This window comes from Pleurodeles waltl, chromosome 8 (assembly GCF_031143425.1).
Source record: "Pleurodeles waltl isolate 20211129_DDA chromosome 8, aPleWal1.hap1.20221129, whole genome shotgun sequence".
Taxonomy (NCBI): Eukaryota; Metazoa; Chordata; class Amphibia; order Caudata; family Salamandridae; genus Pleurodeles; species Pleurodeles waltl.
In genome coordinates this window covers 729,253,735-729,274,057 of record NC_090447.1, presented here as the reverse complement: position 1 = coordinate 729,274,057, position 20,323 = coordinate 729,253,735, and the positions used below count along the sequence as shown (strand labels likewise).

The 20,323-nt window shown below is 40.9% G+C and overlaps 1 protein-coding gene across 6 annotated transcripts in view; it reads right to left on the bottom strand.

The window, feature by feature from the left end:
* EPHA3 (EPH receptor A3) overlaps positions 1-20,323 on the bottom strand; it is an 853,173-nt gene that overhangs the window by 769,564 nt on the left and 63,286 nt on the right. For all 6 annotated transcript variants that reach the window (XM_069204910.1, XM_069204911.1, XM_069204912.1 and 3 more), the window contains exon 2: positions 18,200-18,264. In XM_069204910.1, the coding sequence (XP_069061011.1) occupies positions 18,200-18,264 (65 nt within the window). The remainder of the gene's footprint in view (positions 1-18,199; positions 18,265-20,323) is intronic.

Here is a 20,323-nt window from a genome sequence, read left to right as displayed (position 1 = left end):
CCATTAGGAAATAGTTATGTTATGTTTACAGTATATTGGAAATCACAGCCTTGTAGCATTTTGCCATAATCAATGACGCAGCGTAATTACAAAAACAAGCATTGGTGAACACAAAGCGTCTTGCCTTTGGAACTGATGCAATGGTTATTTTGTATTTGTTCTTTTAAGTATACGCTACAAAAAGTTTTAAAAAAGTACTGAGATCTAAATATGGCTGCAATGTTTTTGCAAAAAAATTAGAATTTTAAAAAGACGATTCACACATGTGGCTGTTTTACTGGTTATGATATTTCCATAACGTGCCTTTCACTTGTGCCATGGGTTTTATTATTATTTATGAAATCAATAAGAATAAATAAAGACCTATATTAGACACTCAAAATGCAGGCAGATTCATACACTGTTACTCTGTCCCTTACCCACTTTTGAAAAGCAACTTTAAAAAGCATTGGCAAAGCCAAAAGGTCTTCTCTATGCAAGAGCTAGTGGCTTTGCCAATATCTTTTAGCCATGTTGTACAAAGGCATGACTTCTGTTCAGCATGGCTAAACGTTAGTGGGGCACGGGAGAGTGATGTGGAGTGGAGTGTCAGAAAAAGGAACAGAGTACAGTGTTATGGAGTGGTGCGGACTGGTGTAGAGTAGAGTTTTCTGGCGTGGAGGGAAGTGGACTGTCGTGGAGTGGTATTGAGTTGTGTAGAGTGTTGTGGAGTGTCATTGATGGAGTACAGTGTCGCAGAGTGGAAGGGCATTGAGTGGAATACAGTTGAGTGGATTAGAGTGGAGAAGAGTGTCAGAGTGGAGTAGAGTGTCGTAGAGTGGAGTGGCATAGAGTAGAGTAGTGTAGGAGAGTGGAATGGCACAGACTGGAGTAGAGTGTTGTAGACTTCAGTAGTGTAGAGTAGAGTGGAGAGGCATAGACTGTCGCAGGGTGTAGTGACATAGAGTGGAGTGGCATAAACTGGAATAGTGGAGTGGAGTAGAGAGGAACAGAGTGTCGTAGAAAAGAGTGGAGTAAAAAGGCATGGAGTGGCATAGAGGGAGTTTTGCAGAGCACTATAGAGTGGAGCAGTGTAGTAGAGTGGCATATAGTGGAGTAGAGTATTGTAGATTGGAGTGACAGAGTGGAGTACAGTGTCATAGAATGTAATAGAGTTTAATGGAGTAGAGCATTATTGAGTGGAGTATCATAGAGTGGAGCGGCGTAGAGTGGGTTGGCCTAGAGTGAATTGGCATAAAGTACAGTGGCGCAGAGTAGTTAGGGATAGAGAGCAGTGACACAGAATGCATTGATTTTGAGTAAAGTGGTGTAGAGTGCATTGGTGTAGAGTACAATTACATAGAGTAGAGTGGCTTTGAGTGCAGTGGAATAGAGTAGAGTGGTGCAGAGTACATTGAAGTGGTGAAGAGTACGAAGGTGTAGAGAGCGCTGGTGCAGTGCAGAGTGGTGCAGAGTAGAGTGAAGTGGCGTAGGGTAGAGAGCAGAGGTGTGAAGTGGTGTAGAGTGGAGTGGAGTAGAGTGGTGTAGAGTGCAGATGCATGGAGTGCGGTGGTGCAGAATAGATTGGAGTGGTGTGGAGTGATGCAGAGCATATCTGCATAGAGTGCATTAATATAGAGTGCAGTAGAGTGGCATAGAATTGAGTGGTTTAGAGTAGAGTGCAGTGGTGTAGAGTGCATTGGCATAGAGAAGAGTGGTGCAGAGAGCAGTAGTGCAGAGTAGAATAAAGTCGTGTAGAGTGCAGTGACATAGAGTGCAATGGTTTAGAGTAACATAGTGAGCAGTGGCATATAATTCAGTGGTAAAGAGGGCAGTGGTGAAGAGTAGAGTGGTGTTCAGTTCAGTGACAGAGAGTGCAATTTTGAAGACTAGTGTTGCATATAGTGCAGTTTATTAGAGTGCAGTTGCGTAGTAGTATGGTGCAGAGTAGAGTGGTACAGAGAGCAGTGGCATAGAGTATAGTGGTGCAGAGTAGAATAGAGTGATGTAGCATACAGTGACACAGAGCGCAATGGTGTAGAGTGGTGTAGCATGCAGTGGCATGGAGTGCAGAGGCATAAAGTGTTTCAGAGTAAAGTGGTGTAGAGTGCATTGGTTTTGAATATTAGAGTGATGGGCATAGAGTGCAGTGGTTTCGAGTAAGATGGTGTTTACTGCACTGGCGTAGAGTGCAGTGGTTTAGACTAGAGTGATGTAAAACACAATGGCATAGAGTGGTGCAGTGTAGAGTGTGTAAAGTGCTGCAGCATAGAGTGCAGTGACATAGAGTAGATTGCTTCAGAGTAGAGTGAAGTGGTACACAGTGGAGTGTGCAGGCTAGAGTGGAGTGATGCAGAGTAGAGTGCAGTGGCGTAAGGTAGTGGCATAGAGTGCAGTGGTATTGAGTAGAGTGGCACAGAGTACAGTGGCATAGAGTGTAGTTGCATAGAGTGTGGTGGCAAAGAATTGAGTAGAGTGATATAAAGTGCAGAGGCATAGAGTAGATTGTTTCAGAGTAGAATGAAGTGGCATGGAAGTGAGCGGTGCAGGGTAGAGTGGAGTTGTGCAGGGTAGACTGCAGTGGCATGTAGTAGTGGGGTAGAGTGCATTGGCATTGAGTGTTTTGTTGCAGAGTAGAAAGGCATAGAGTGGAGTGCCACAGAATGGAGGGGTGCAGAGTAGAGTTGAATGGCCTAGACGGGAGTGGTGTAGAGTGCAATGGTGAAGAGTGCAGTGATGCATAGCAGAGCAAGGTAGAGTGCACTGACACAGAGCAGAGTGGTGAAGAGTAAAAAGGCATAGAGTAAAGTGGGATGGAGTACAGTATCATAGAGTGCAGTGGTGCACGTTAGATAAGAGTGGTGTAAAGTGTAGATGTGTAGAGTGCATTGACATAAAGTGCAGTAGAATGGCATATAGTTGGACAGAGTAGAGTGCAGTGGCATAGAGTGCAGTGGAGTAGATTAAAGCAGTGCTGAATAGGATGGCATAGAGTTCAGTGGTGAAGAGTGCAGCATTGCAGAATAGAGTGTTGTAGAGTGTAGTTTTGTAGAATCCAGTGGCACATAGTGCATTGGTGTGTTTAGAATGTAATGATGTAGAGTAGAGTGGCATGGAGAGCAGTGGCATACAGTAGGGTGTTGCTGAGTAGAGTATAGTGGTATGCAGTGCAGTGGAGCAGAATAGATTTGCATAGAGGACAGTGCTGTAGAGTTGCACTGGCACTGAGTGCAGTGGCGTAGAGTGCAGCAGCCTTAAATAGAATGAAGGGGAGTGGTGCAATGTGCATTGCAATAGTGTAGAGTGAAGAGGCATAGAGTGGGATGTCACAGACTTGAATAGAGTGGCATGGAGTGCAAGTGCAGTGGAGTAGAGCAGATTGTTTCAGAGTAGAGTGCATTGGCATAGAGAACAGTGGCATAAATTGCAGCATTGTAAAGTGCTGTGTTGTAGAGGGCTGTGGAGCAGAGTAGATTAGTGTGCTTTAGAGTGGAATGACGTAGAGTGAAGTGGCATAGGGTGCAGTGATGCACAGTAGAGAGGCTTAGAATGTGGTGGGGTACAGAGCATAGGCATGTAGTGCAGTAGAGTGGTGAGAGGAGAGAGGTTGAGAGCAGTGTGCATTGGTATAGAGTGCAGAGGTGCACAGAAGAGTGTTGTAGAGATCCGTGGAGGAGAGTGCAGTGTTGCAGAGTAGAGTGGCATTAAGTGAAGTGACATAGAGTGGATTGGTGCAGAGTACAGTGGAGTGGTGTAGTGTAGAGTACTGTGGCAGAGAGTGGAGTGAAGCAGAATGTAGTGGTGTGAGTTTAGTGGCAGAGAGTGCATTGGCATAGAATGGTATAGAGTAGAGTGGTGCAGAGTAGATTACAGGGACAGAGAGTGCAGTGGTGTAGCATTCAGTGGCATAGAGTAGAGTGGCATAGAGTACATTGCCAGAAAGTGCAGTGTTACAGAGTAGACTGGTGTAAAGAGCAGTAAAATGTGTATAGTAGAGTGGTGTGGAGTGCATCTGGAGTAAAGTGGTAGAGAGCAGTGTTGCTGAGTACAGTGGTGCAGAGTAGAAGAGAGTGGCATAGAGTGCAGTGACATAGATTACAATGGTGTAAAGAGCAGTGGTGTATAGTGCAGTGGCCTAAAATGTTGCAGAGTATAGAGATGAAGAGGGCATTGGTACACAGTAGGTTGGCGAAAAGTGCAGTGGCGTAGAGTACATTGGTTTTGAGTAAAGTGGTGTACAGTACATTGAGTAGAGTAATGTAGTACAAAGTAGAGGGCAGTAGTGCAGAGTAGAGTGGAGTAGCACAGGGTGGAGTGGTGCAGAGTGGAGTGGCATAGAGTACTTTGTTTCAGAGTAAAAAGAAGTGGTGCACAGTAGAGTACAGTGGTGTAGAGTACAGAATAGATTACAGCGGTGTAGAGTCATTTGTCATGGAGTGCTCTGGTTCAAGGTAGAGTGGCACAGAGTAGAGTGCATCAGCAAAGAGTGCAGTGATATAGGTTGCAATGTTGCAGAGTAGAGTGGCATAGAGTGGAGTGGCGTAGAATGGAGTAGGTTCGAGTGCAGTGGTGAAAGATGCAGTGGTGCATAGTAGAGTAGTATGGGCTAGAGTACATAGGCATAGAGCAGAGGGGTGTAGAGTATAGAAGTATAGAGTGAAGTGGTGTAGAGTAAAGCGCCACATAATAGAGTGCAGTGACAGTGCGGAGTGGCATGGAGTGGAGTGGCACAGTGTGGAGTGGTGCAGAGAAGACTGCAGTGGTGTGGAGTTGTGCAGAATAGAGTGGAGTGGGGTAAAGTGAAGTATGCATGGTATGGTAGCATACTGCCATTACAGACAATACATCTTCAATTGGAATGAGCACTACATTTACACAGACATAGAGTTTTACTGATAAAAGTATACAGCACACAGACAATAATGTTAGGAAACATCATCACCAAGTGTATTGATTAGTTGTGATTGTATTAAAATATTTGTTTCCGTCACACCTCAGAATTAACAAAAATGTGCTTCTCTAGTTATGATATATTCTGAAATATCTGTACAGTTCATTTACTGACATTTGAATTTTGTTGTGTGTTAGAAAAAATACAGCATTCCTCAAGCATAGCCCCAGTAGCCAGCATGATTGTCACATAAACCCTCTCACGTTGAAGTCAGAGAAAGAAAAGTAAACACCAACTTTCCTGGAAGACAGAGCTTGACATTTGACCTCTGTCTTTGAATGTGACAAGATAAGAACAAGTTTAATGGGCTGTTAACAGAAATTCAGTATTGGTGGAAAAATACAGTGAATGGGTTTTGGGCAATGGTTAGGGACAAGCTCAAGCTGGACAGTCTGAAACAAATAGAGACAGCAAATAGAAAGCAAGCAAATATGAGTTGCAAACTACAAAGAAAATGGTAAGCAATTGGCAGAATGCATTCCAAGGGAAACTTTGCGAATGTCTCAAAAATGTTGTTAGCAAACTGGACAGTGGCACTATCTGGTAGGCTTCGGCCTACAAAGAAGGCAGAAAATAAATCACCTGGAGTGTAGGCAACAGAAGCACTGGCAAAATGACTAGCTGTAATTCAAAGATTAAAAAAAAAATCTTAATTTTACATTTTTTGTCACAACAGATACTTCATCAAGTTTTGGCATAGCCATTTAGTTTGGTGTTGGCTGACTGCTTTTTGATTTTGTGTTAGGCAGTAAAATACAGTGATTATGGCGTTCAGTGGATAACTCACACTTCTGAGCCTCGGTGCCACTGCACCTGCTGCACTAGTAATAGCATTGTTCCTTCTTTTAAGTTGTAGAAGAGGAGCCAAAATACCCATTCATGTTCAAAGGTTCCTCCCATAATCAAAATTAATATTTTTTCCATTTGAACTTTTCTAAGCCAAAAGAGAGCAACAGGGTGTTGTACAATGATGAACAATGCTTGATTGTCCTAAAGCAACAGTTGAGGAAAGCAGGACTAGTTTTTTTAAGAAAAAGAACATATCAAACCTGTCAAGAGTCAATAACATAATAATGACAAAAAGCGACACACACACACACGCACACGCACACACACAGGGCACACTCTCTCACAAACACACTCACACACACAAACACATATTCATGTGGCAAATGATACTCTCAATAAAGATTCTCTAAAAGGTTTATTAAAACCCATCAGTCTGCAGAATGAATATAGCACCCCGCAGAAATCCACTTCTGAGATATTAAGATGTTAATTTTTCAACTTGGGTCAAAACAACAAGGTCAAGATGTACCACAGAAAAAAAAAAAAACATTTTGCCATACTCTAGTTCTGACAGAAGAAAAGACAGCCCAATGGCAAAGATAGGAGACACCTTGGATGTAAAGTTTTCATGGTGGTGCAAGTGACAAATGCATTCAAATGTTCAAAATCATTACAATATGTTTAGTTGTACCATCTTCAAAGACAAAACCTGATTTATAAAATTCTGACTTTTATAGGTGGAAACATAAGACGGCAGTAGATTGCCTTAAGTACTCAACTGCTTACAATGTACATGTGCTAATTTTGCAGAAGGTGGAAACATTTGAACCTTTAAATTTGTGTTCAGTTCTCCACAGAAAAAAATATTTTTTTTAACATGGTATGCATTTTCTTCTGTGCTCGCATTAAATATGATTGCATTATCTGTTCATCACCTACCACGGAAACAAGCTTAATGGTTGGTTGACAGGTATACATTTGTACATACTTCCAGAGGCAGATGTAATTTATCAGGAAATGGCTAAAAACCTACTCCTAATGCTATATTTGTGAATATTACATTTCCACCCAAGTAGTGTACTTTCCACATTCATAAAGACAGTTTGCATACAAAACATTCAGCCAATTCTAATTCTGTGACTCAGGATTGGGAATTAATGTGCACTAAATGCTTTGTGAATCATTCAGCCAATGATGTTAAGACTTAAAACGGATTTTGCTATCATGACTGATGTGGACAATATGGATGGTTTCTGGTGACATACGATTTTTTTAAATGATTCTCCCTTTGAGGGACTGCGCAAAGCATTCTTGGTACCAAACAATTGGCAAAAAGGCTGAACATAATTTTATTACAAGACCAGAGGCTCATATTATGCAGTATTTTCTTGCTTTTATTTTCACAGCAGTCATGCAAGAACTACGTTTCCCTGAGAAAAACAAATGTTAGAACTACAAGATGATATCACAAAGGAACAACCAATAGGACACAGGTATAACAATAATTATGTTAACTGCGAACAACAAGTTCTATTTTCGTGCTGCTCGCAGTCAAGATAAGTATATATTATTTCACTTTCACCTCATTTCATGCTAGTATATATTTGTATTTATAGTTAATTAACTTTGCTTTCATAGATCCTGTTACGCTTTCCTATTGGGCCCAACGTGCAATTTGCATTTTGGGCGAAGCTAACACGCACATTTCTCTGGAGAGAAGAAAAAAATCTCCTGCTCAAAATTGACCATAAATGGTACTTTAGCCTCCAAAGAAGAAGGTCCCTTGGCCAAAGGATTATTGTTTGGCAAATGCTTTATAAAGGAATTAGGCAAATATTTGTCTACTTTTGCCACTATGGACAAAGCCCGATTTTCCCTGAAGAAAATTTCTCCTTCACAAGATTTCTCCAGGGCCGGCAAAGGTCGGAGTCACTCTGCCAGCAGCCTCTCAAAGGGTCCATACCCCAATAGAGGCTCCTTCAACCAGCAGAATGAAATTGACACCTATTCAGGATTCAAGCCTCAGTTCCATCCCCGCTGGGCCAGAGGATACCAGTCCAGAGGATATTCAAATAAAGGAGAGCAATTGTTTGGTAATTGTTTTCAGTTCTGGCCTTACTCCCATAGGATGTAGATTGGCTTTATTCATAAATTCATGGTTTTCTCTCACCACAGATCCCTCGGTAATTCAGTCTATTCAAAGTTACCTCATAGAGCTTTGCCAGCCTCCAATCCAATTCCAATTCCCTCATCCCCCTCTTTTTTCTTAAGATCAACAACAACTCACCCACAGCAAGATCCAATATGTTCTCATCAAAAAGGCCGTAGAACCAGTCAATTTCGGCTCTTCAGGTTTTCTCAGCACCATTTTTCTAGTTCAGAACAAGAACCAAAATTTTTACCTCGTCTTGAACCTCAAAAGTTTCAACAACTTTGTGGTCATTTCAAAATGGAGACCATTTTACATCTCAGAGATATTTTACTTCAAGACGATTGGTTGGTCAGACTAGATCTTCAGGACGTCTACCTTACTGTGCCAATTCGTCCTTCCCACAGAAAATGTCTCCAATTTCAATGGGGAAATTCTTTCTATCATCTCAAAGTTATTTCCTTCGGTCTATCTTTGGCTCCTTGGTGTTTCAGTCACCAAGAATCTCATACCAATGGCGGCTTTCTCCAGAGCTAATAGAATGCGTCTGATTCTTTATCTAGATGACTTCCTCATTATGGCCCAAATCTAGAATCTTCTTCTTTCTCAGTTACATCTTTGTCAAAACCTTCTCCTTAGTGTAGGTTTCCACATCAATGTCCAGCAATCAGCCCTTGTACCATCTCAGCAATTGGAATTTCTGTGTTTTTTGATACACACTACTCGCTCTATCCTTCAACTTCCTCAACACAAAGTCAATCTAAAAAAAAAGGAAATTCATCATTCATTATCCCTCCCTCACATCTCCCTCTGTTCGTTAGCCCATCTGGTAGGACTTCTCGCTTCTTCAATTTAAGCAATCTTTCCAGACTCACTTCATTATCGGGCTCTTCAACTATTAAAAATACAACATCTTCACAAAGACCTTGCCTGTTGTGACCCAGTTTCTCTAGAACCAGATTCCAGGGAAGAGCTCCTTTGGTGGCTAACCCACTTGGATGCCTGGAACAGGGGAACAATTTTCTCTGCCACCTCAGATCTTGTAATAGAATCTGATGCAAGTCGGGCTGGTTGGGGTGCAAGGTGTGGTCAGTTCTTGACTGGAGGTGCATGGTCTCAGAAGGAGCCCTTCTTGCACATACATAGTTTAGAGATGCTTGGATGTTTCTTTGCCACCCGATCCTTTACAAAAGAAAGAGTAAGCTTCAAAATTATTTTGAGAGTGGACAATTTGACCTTGGTCAGATATATCAACCACCTCGGAGGCACCAGATCCAAGATCCTAGCGATTCTTGCAAACCATCTCTGAGAGTATTGCTTCCATCAGAATATCTCAGTTAGCCAAAGCAGTTTATCTCCCACAAAAATTGAATGTGATAGCGGACTGATACTTCAGCCACCTTCAAGATTCAAGTGATTGGCAACTGCACCCTTCAGTGTTCAATCGTCTTACTTCCTTCTTTGGCAACATGTCAATTGATTTCTTTGCCTCTCATCTTTCTTCTTTTTTCAGTTGGAGGCCAGACCCACAAGCTCCAGCTACAGACACTTTCCTCCAACTTTGGCCAAAAACTCTTCTTTATGCTTTTCCTCCATTTCTTCTCACCCTCGAGTTCTCACTCAAGCATGCAGACAGCAATCCTCTCTATTTCTCATAACTTCTTTTTGACAAGCTTAACGTTGGTATCAAACCCTTTTAGAAATGGCAATGGATCGTCCTGTTTGGTTCCCTCATTTTCCCGATTTACTGCTCGACCTTCTGGGTCACCAACACAACATAATCCTCAATGGTTCCTTTTTTCTGATCGCCTGGAATAATTTTGGGCTTCCTGTAGAACCCCAGGAATTTTGGAGGAGCTTCATCCAACAATCATGATGCCCTGGCACTTCAAAGGCCTACAGGTCAGCCTGGGTCACCTGGTGCAGCTGGTGTATGGACAGGAATTCAGATCACTTTTCAGCAGATGTAACATTGGTAGTCAATTTCCTTGCTTCATTAGCTCCTCAAGGTAAATCTTATTGTACTCTCAATACTTATAGACTGGCTATTTCAGCTGAACATTACAGGGTGAATAGAAGACCTATTGGGTGAACATCCTCTGATTTGTCAACTTTTAAAGGTAGTAAGATTGGGTCATCCACCAGTTCTTGAATACAATATAATATGGGATGCTAATTTGGTTTCAAAGTTATTTATTGCATGGCCAAACGATGTTTCACCTTTGCTTAAGCTACTTTCTGCCATGTTGACTATGCTTTTATGTTTGATTTCATTAAAATGTGTTTCAGATTTCTTCTTTCCATTACTCTCCTCTTGGTGTTTCTTTCCAGGGTCGCGGATATACCAAGACTAATTTAGCCTTCATTCAATATCCATTTTTTCCTTCTCAACCCAAGTTGTGTGTTGGAAATTGCTTAAAATGTTACATTACTTGCACGTAGATTTGACATGCTCTTCTTCTAACCAGTTATTCATTTCTTACCAGAAACCCCAGAAACCGGTTGCCTCTCCTACATTAGCCTGTTGGGTTGGATGGATCATGTCCTTAGCAGGAATTAACATTGATTCCTTTGGTACCCATTCAGCCAGAGGAGCAATGGCCTTTCGGGCTTATTGAGCTGGGGCTTCCTTACAGGATATTCTCAAATCTGCAGATTGGTCTAATGTGAATACTTTTAGAATGTTTTATTGCAAATCAATTTCACTTGTCACTGACTCTGTTATTGCTATGCTTTGAACTTGCATAATATGAGCGTCCGGTCTTGTAATAAATTGAGGTTTTCCTAGCCTTGGTGTCAGAAAGGCTAGATTTTATTAAAGGCACGGCGGTGAGTATTAGCCCACCACTGTGATGTTAATCAGCCCCTGTTTTCTTTTCTGCAGTGCCAACAGCTTCCCATGGGGTTGGCTCCTCGTAATCCAGCTGGGTTGCTTTCGTCCACACAAGATTCCATTTTCCATGGACCTTTCCAGCTGGATCAATTCGGAAATTCTTTCAATTTTAATGACTGCTTCACAAACTTTTTCACCATGTTGATTACTTTTTTATTCAGTGCTATTGTCCATTTATACATCTCTTCAAGAGTTGCTTCAAGAAAAGAAGCCTTGTTGTTCGCTGTCAACATAATTATTGTCATACTCATACGTCCTATTGGTTGTTCCTTTGTGATATCATCTTGTAGTTCTAACTTTTGTTTTTTTCTGGGAAACGTAGTTCTTGCTTGGCTGCTGTGAAAATAAAAGCAAGAAAAGACGGCATAATACTCGCCTCTGTGTCTTTAATAAAATCTAGACTTTCTGACAAAAAGGCTAGGAAAATCTCAATTAACTCTTCTACTCCTGTCTTCTATGAATTGTACAACTATGGACACATGCAGTACTTCAAAAAGGAAGAGTGGCACTTACACAAGGCCAACAATAAACATTGTTTTGCTGCCTGCATAGTATAAAAAAAAGCTGATACCCAGAAATATTCCTTGGTAACCATCCTGAAAGGTGTACATCTTGAGTAGTAATACAAGAATATCGATGATACACAATATCAAGGATAAAATAAAAAAATAAAAAAATATCAAAAGGTAAGTAAGGCTAGATTTTATATGCCTAATATATATGTACCTTGTTAATATATATATATATATATATATATATATATATATATATATATATATATATGTATATATTTTTTTTCAAGGTATGTTGTTGTGCAGTTAGGAATAGTAAATCTAATACTCCTTAATTGCACTTACCGTTTGATATTTTGCCCCTTCTATATTTTTCCCAGTATTTTTGTACCACAATATTCTGGGTGTCAATATTTAGAAGTACAACCCCACAAAACTATATTTTAAATGCTTCTTATCGAAATACCATTATCTCTACTTCTTATCGTGGATGGGGCAATTTATAGACACTGTCACTTTTGCTCACAGCCATGTCTTGCACCAGTTGCTTTAATAGGTTTGTGTGTACCCCCCGACTGCACCGGTCCTAGCTTCACTGTTTTTATCAAGACAAATATAGATTTATTCCATGTATACCCTTCATATTACAGTAGTGAATGCGTATTTTACCATAAAAACAAATCAGTGCTCAAGACACAAAACTGAAGAAAAATGAATCCAATTTCACTGTTTCTAAATGAGCAACCCTAGCCCTGCAGCAAACTGTTCTTGTTACGGATTACATGGGCTAGTTTGCAAAAAGGCTTCAACATGTTAACTTCAGTCATTATCGTGTCGCTGAATGTTAACTAGGTGCATCGCGTAATTGCTAAATGCCTGAAAATGATAATAATAGTTCAATATTCATACATGTCAGTCCAACAGCCGGGTACCCAGGCAACACACTGAAGATAATCATTTAATTTGGCAGTGACATGAATGTAATGCTCAGTTAAATTAAATTAGATGGGGTACGTTTTTACTCTCCCTACCGCAAAATTTATGCTCCCCATTTCTCCTCCTTTAAAAGATAAAGACACACAAAAACAATCATTGCAGTTTTACTCCACGACATTCAGATTCTGCTCCTATTTTGAGTCTGGTGTACAGGTTATTCCACTACTAACTTGGCACTTTTTTACAGGTGCTATATGATATAATGCACTTGGAATAAGGTGGAAATGTTTTCTGTCTCATTTGTGAAGAAGTAATGCATTTACCAAACTTTTAATTGGACCATATGTCTTTTTACCAGGGGCGGCTCCTCCATAGGGTGGAAGAGCGTCGACCCCCAGTCAACAGCAGCGGCGGCAAAACCTTTCAAAGAAAACGATGAACTTTGTTAATACACTATATTTATTATCATTTTCTTTGCAAGGGATGGGGCCACAGGGATGACGTGCACTGAGGGGGAGCGCACAGCACCCCCCTCACTGTGCATGAATGTTTGGCTGGCCGTCCCAAGCCGGCCAAACACACATGGGCACAGGATTCTCTCCAGCCCAGCAACACGGTTGCTGGGCTGGAAAGAGCCTGTACAGGCTCCCAGTCTGCCTGGCAGTGCCCTGGATGGGTGCTCCCAGCCAATCCTGAAGCTGCTTTGAGCAGCGTCAGGACTGACTGCAGGGCAGGCTGTGAGCCTGTGCCTGCACCAAGAAGACAGAGGAGAGGAACAGCGTTACGGCTAAGATTGAAGTGATTTGTTTTTTTTCTTATTTCATTACATTTTTATACCCCCCTCCGCACGCTACCCCACCCATTCTGCACCCCCTGAACTGCCACTGCATTTTACATTTCTTGCTGTTTGACCTTGTGAAAAAGAAGATACGTTTTGAGCATTCCAGTGCGTAATCTACTCCCCTGTCATCTACTGCTGACACGTACACACTGCTTGTGCCACTGAACCCACTGATTAAAAGGTCGAGTCACTTAAATTTCAATCCTCACATATCACTGTGGATTAACTTTACTATTTCAAAGATATCTCAAAGCACTTGCTTTCTTAATAGAAAACTAAGAATGTTGACCCTTTGCCAAAAGAGTGGATCCCAGACTATTCAATTAACTGCTCCAGTGCCAGGCAGAAAGGAAGTTTTGATTAATAAGGTGACCTTAATATGTATTCTGAGAGTTCTGTGATAGATTAATAACTTCCATTGAGGTTTCTGCTAGATAAAACTCAACTCTGTCCCCCTGAATGTAGGAGAAATTCAATATGTCCAAAGATGTGGAGGGACACCAGCAAACTCATTTCCAGACTAATTACTCAGTTAAAAAATAAAAGAGCTAAAGCATCAAATGTGAAAATAAATACTGAGTAATCAATCAAAAGAGTTGGCTGATGGACAGCACATGCATATCTTTTTGTTTGGTACACAGCAACTCATGTTAGAGATAGTACTGCTGAAATAAAAGTGTACAAACATACTCTGTAAAATGCCCACGTCTCCCTGGATCAGGGCTACACTACTTCAAATATCAAAAATTACTTGTTTGCAAGATCACCACAGGCTTGTGCAATGTTTTTATTACATTGTCACAATCTCAGGTAATTCCCCAAATTCACATTCTATGAAGTGTGCACTCTTTTCACCATTTAGTATAACGTGAAATGTTATGTGATTTTTGACTGTGTCTGGTTTGAGTAAAAAATGTCTCACAAAGAGAAGTTTTCTACTTCAGCAAGAGATGTTCTGCTGGCAGCAGTGTTTCGCTAGTATCTCATGTAACCTATTTGGGCAAGTTATATACTCACAGGGAAAAGTTACTTGAGAAACTGTGGAAGGTAGTTCATGTAATACTCGGAACTTCACAAAAATGAAGCACATTTTGTGGAAAAAACTTTTGTGAATTTCACATTCCCTACTGTGGAATAAAAAGAGATTACCAAAGATGGCTCTGAAATAACGATGAAAGCACGGTAGAGCATCCTGCCTGAGGAGCTGTCATGGTTGAACAACTGTTTCTCTATGATAGAAAATGCATATCCTAAAATGATTGTCCTTAGCTATTTTACAAGGCATATTTTTCTTTAAACAATAATGTCCATAACGTACAAGGTTTTAAAATGCACAATAATTATAAAAAATATTTTTTTTTATTTAAAATAATTCTGTTTTAGGAGATTATCTTCTTAATGTCCCAAAACTTAACATTGTTTTATATACGCAACTCTGTAATCAGTCTATCAAAAAGGAAAAGGTGCTTCAATGTCAATTTCTACATTTCTATTATAATTGTGCACAAATCCATTTTGGACTGCCATTAGTCCTCCATTACCCACAAACGGTTCTACTTTCTATAAATGCATCCAACGTCCTCCAAAACACACACAATTTTAGGCAGCATTTTACTTCAAAAACACCTATACCAAAGTACATTAAATTAAGTAAAACTATACATTTTAATCAAAGACTCCCCTTGTAATTAGAGAGAAGCTCGGACACTCATATTTGCTTGTGAGGCAAGAAAAAAATGTGAAGTAATGTGGAGTTTCATTAACTCTGCAGTATTTTGACTATGACTTTTAGATGGGTATACAGTGAGACAATATTGTGTTTTCAACTAACAACTTATTTCAGAATCCTAAAAGGCTAATTTGAAGAGAGATATACATAAAGAAACACTGGGGTTGTGGTCAGGAACTATCAGGCCCTGTGCTTACTACACGTTGTATGGTCTTTACATAAATTTTAACTGCCACAAAAATGAAGTATATTGATGTTGCACCATTGTTTCTGTCATCGTAGTAATGAACACAGTAAATCAATTTTAATTCACTTTTCAAATGGGAAAGATTGGACCAAGAATAATACATTTGCAGACGTTGGAGAGTGTGTGAGGATGCAGAATACAATAAACTGAAGATTAGCCAAAAGGCATGTGTCTCTCACAGTAGGGCAGGAGAGCAGTCAGTAAGACCAGTTAATAATATATGATATCTTCCCTTACAAATTAATTTCTCTGACCCAGCCCACCAAAACATTTGAACTGTTGCACCATTATTCATGTTAGGCACTCCTAACCTTCAGAACCTGGACAGCCCTACCCTGCCAAGTGGGGCCAATCCAGTCCTAGGTCCTTGGAAGTGGGTTCTGCAGATGTTTTCTACAGAAATCCACATTGTCAGTGTACCAATTGGAACAGCCCCTTAGCTCATTGACGCTGGTGCATCACCACTGCCGCTAAGGACAAAGGCATTGCATCACTAACTGGACAGCTCAGAACCAGTGCATCGCCCTCAGCCCTGACACATCAGCTTTGCATTGCCGGCTGCATGATTCGACAATGATGCATCACGTTCATCGTAAAGGGTTCAACGCCGCACCTCAAGGACATCTCATTAACTACTGCGTAGATCGATGACAACACATCCCTGACTGCATGGATTGGACCCGATGCATCACCTTCACATGGTCTCCTCCGCTCCTTGCATCGGATCCACAACGTCAGTACAACCCTCTATAAAAGGCATTTTTTTAGCGGCACAAGGTTGGTCCTTCTAGCAAGCCCATGGTCCATCACGGTTGGCCTGAACGTTTGGATTTACCTTGGTCTAGCATGACCAGCTAGCCTCGGTTGGCGCTTTAAGATTCCAAGAACTACATTTGCAGATGTTTTTTAAAAATTAATATCTTGACTTCTACTTATTGGATTTTTGTCCTTTTTGTCTTGTTCGTTAAATTAAGCTATATTTATCTAACCTGGTGTGGATTGTTTTTATGTGGTGTTTTCACTGTTTTAAGTGTTGCACAAATACTAAATAGGCATGCAATGTATAACATGGTTCTGTAGGCCTATTTCCTGAATGGTAGCGGTTCTTTAAGACGTACATCATGTGAGAACAGAGTAAATCTTTAACTAAAAGTGATTCTAAAACATAACTGGGATATGCAGAATAAAACAGGCAACCTCTCATTACAAGCAATAACATGTAAAGTTATTTTCTGCTGGGTGCTGCTCTATATCTTTTCCACAAATTGATATATTCAGGAAGTTAGAAGGGCTGGTCCTAACGAAAATCTCAAGGAGTTTTCCTAGTCGTGGGATCACTGTTGTGTACCTCTTAAGGTGGTACAATATTGGGGTGATACTGCCACAGACTGGGCCTCAAAATGTATCTTTTCTTGCCTTTTAACTTAGTCAGCCTTATAACCTTTGTGGAGTAATTGTTTCCTGCAACATCCAGTGAATCTGATTTTGATATATGCATTTTGATAGTGTTGAGATTGGAAACAATCCAACATGGAAGAGTGTGAAAACGAACCACAATTATGGAAGTTCACATGGCTAATGGCTCAGTAGGTTTCAATCCAAATGGCTTTAATTGTGGTTAAAAACCATAAGAAGCAAGCAAGACAGTTTATTCATAATACAGTGCAAATCCAGAGTTGTCAATACAGTGCATATAGGGTACTCATCATTATCAAGAAAGTGCATGCACAAAACAATCCTTCAGCATTGTCATACTATAAAATCAGTTAAAGGGTAAAAACACTAGTGAAAAGTGAAACCACATCAGTTAATATCCAATTCCCTCTTTTCAGTCTTAGGAAGGTGCATACAGCTTATTCATCACGCAATGTAAAACCAGTATTGTCTTAAAGTGCATACACATAATAGTCCTTGAACATTCTTATATTATAAAATCTGTTGTAAAATGTAGCCACTGGTGAGAAATAGGGCCACACTTCTTAGTAGGTTAATGCGCTCTCCTAGAGATCTATCAATACCCTGAAAGTTACATTACAAGATCCCGTGAGATTGCTCAAGCTTTTACACTTCAAAGGTTAATAAAAACGAGGACAAAAGTGTAAGTAAGTTTAATAAACGTCATTTACAGTGTTAATAATACCCAGATCTGTAGTTACGTGGGCCACACAGAAATGCAAGTTATTACCATATTGCGGTGGCTTCCCCAAATATGAGAGTGTGAGCCAGGGCGCGCTGCATTGAATGCTGCATGGGTACTTTAAAAAGTTCATGGCTCTCTGTCCCATTCTGGTGTACCTCAAGACATAGGTAAGTATGGAACGGAGCCTGAACGTACTTCTTGTAACTAAGCTTGCTTTAATGCATCCCTCTCCGATTACACAATTCTCTACTTCTAGGAGAGCTTTCCTTTGGATATGCTATACTGACCTGCTACAGATTATCCTTTTCTGCTCTCCACTGTCTGCCTTTCTCTGAGTAAAAAGGCGGTTGCTACTGCGCATCACATTTTTTTAAACCAGACGGGTCTTAATACAGAGATTTTTAAGCCAGTTACATTGAGCTTCCTTCCCTTTGGTGCCAAAGGTTTGGCTTAGATCTCCTAGAAAGACTAAACCGCTAAATGTGTTTGTTTATTTAATTAGTGCCTGATTTCAAGTGTTGTGGCCTATCTGCTAGTTATGCTTCCAGAAGCACTAATGCTATTGTTTCTGGGATGAGTGAATATCCATCCATTTTAAGTTGACTCCAGAAAAACTGGGAATAACGAGAGTGTTTAGTTACCAATTCTTGCATGCTATTCCTCATTGGAAGTTTTTCTTTCCAGCTCATCTTATTAGTTTTAATTCCTGGTTTGTCTGTTAACTCGCATTCCTTGCTGAAATAGTGTGTGGACCAATTGAAACATAAAGAATAGCTTCCTTTTTCGCAAAACGACATGGTCTTCGCACAACTCTTTGTTTGAAGAACAATCTCCAGAGATCTCGTCCCTGACCCACCGCTCTCCGGTGTTAACTGATAATACAAGCCCCGCCCTCTACCCCCTCCACCACCACCTTTTTATGGTGTGTGATTCACACTTCCTCACGTTTTCATTGCACAGTATGGACAGGCATCATAGTTTCTCAGCAAATAGATGTGCAGCCGCCATCTCATTTCACATTGTGAGTACTCACCCCGTGCGACGGGTAGGAGATCCAGCCCAGCTCCCCTTGCACCCCCTTAGAATCCAGGAGGCTCACTGCAAGAGAAAAGAGAAGACACGGGGATGAGTGTCTCTGGATTCCGTCCAGTTAACCCTGCTTCACGCTGAGCACCGACATGTTTATTATGGAGCTTTCATTTGTTCAGGTGGCCCTGCCTCCCAGAACATCAAACACATTCTGCGGCGCAGCTCATTTACACCGAAACAGCACAACATCAGAGGAGCACGAGTTTTCAAATGCAAACAAACACGAAATGCCTCAGCTGCGATTCTCTGTGTAAATTAATTACAGACGTTGTGTACAAACCCTGCTGGTTTTGCTGACTGCGTCTTGGCAGTATGACAATTCGTGGACTTACGAAACAGTGGCGTCTCTCTAGAATGTGTGTTTTTGTGTGTTGGGGGTTTTGGGGGGGTACCAAAGTGAACCACAGAAGAAACTTGTGCGCGCTCTCTCTCTCTCTCTCGCCCCCCCCCCCCCCCGCTTTCCCCCGCTCCAGTTTCCAGTTTCAATCAATAATTGTATCGCTAATATTTATTTCTTACTGTTCTACCTCATTTTCAAAAGTCTCCAAATCATATTTGATTCCAGTTGAAATCATGCATGTTGCATTAGGTCTAGGACTTCTGTCCCTATTACTTTATGAATATTACCATGTGTGTTGCCTAATGTTACTCTATGACCAATGGAATGATAATCATGCAACTTTTGTAATATTCCTACTTATGTAATGATAATAGAGCACTATATATATATATGTATATATATAGTAAACAGTGGATACAGTGGCAGTTCCCACTGTGTAGCTATAGTTAGGGCCCAGTTGCCATAGGAATAGTATTGTTTATTTCGTTTTTGGTTTGCTAATAACTTTGGCTCATTGTGATGAATTTTCATGAAACGTTCCAAAAAATGTTCAATCAACTCAGCTCCTTACTGATAACTTTCAGGGTGATCCACCTACGGGGCAGAGAAAAACAGGAGGAATCCCAAACCTTAATTTGCCCATTCAGTTTCCATGGGACTTTTGAACAGCCAAAATGACTGATTGGAATTAAACCAAATTTGGCAGAAAGCTAGATCTTCACACAAAAAGTGTGCTCTTTGGGATTTGGTGTCAATCTGTTACATTTATTTTTTTGATAAATGAAGGTTCAAAATGTTCGTATATCTGGGTGGTTGGGTTCACAAGTCTCGCAAGAGTCTTGCAGTTGCTGGAAATCAAAATATAGTCTGAGGGGCCTTTTTTCACCCTGACGGTCATCTCACTACTTTGGGCGCATAATGCTCTGCGAGTCCTGTAAGAGCTCTCGCTTTGACTGGCTGGCTTGAACATGAAATGAAGTGTGGCGGCTGCCATTTCAGGACATGGTTACACAGCCCCCTGCACCCTGTAGGGGCTGAGACCACCCCATGAGGCTACATTTAAAAAAAACTATATATTGTTTTGAGTTTCCTTCAGAGGCCAAGCTGCTTCACAAGAGTCTTGTGGAATTGAAAGAAATGTGAAAAAAAGGAGGTGGGGCATACCTGTCTGCAGTGGGACGCTGCAAACAGCAGAAGGTTGTGAGCAGCAGGGGATTGGCTGACTCCAGGGAGCTGGGTGCTGGCCATGACCAGCTGAGCATGACTGAAACCCATATGTTGTAGGGGGTTGGCTCTCCGCGTGGGAATGAATGCACCTCCACTGCACTGCACTCTGCTCAGGTTTAAACACTTTAAAAAAACAACACTGTACTGCACTGAAATATATTTGAATAAGTTAATGTGTATGACAATGTGCAGTGTCAGTTTTTTGCGTGTCACCTCCTAGCATATTAAGCAGCTGTGGTGGTAGGGTACAAAGGGGGCCAGGGCAAACAGAGATGGGGCACGGGCTCCATATGGCCCTCTTCTAGAGATGTCACTGGTCTGAGAATGTTTCATTTTTTCTTTAAGGCTAAGGCAGCCAGGGTCAAAATTAGTGGTCTGGCCTAGGTGAGATGATCGAAATTTTATAATAAGTTTGAAAGATTAGCTGACTGGGCACAGTGCTTTGGGAATATCCATGTTTTATTTTTTAAAACGCGGGCCAATAAAAAGTTATCTAGTGTT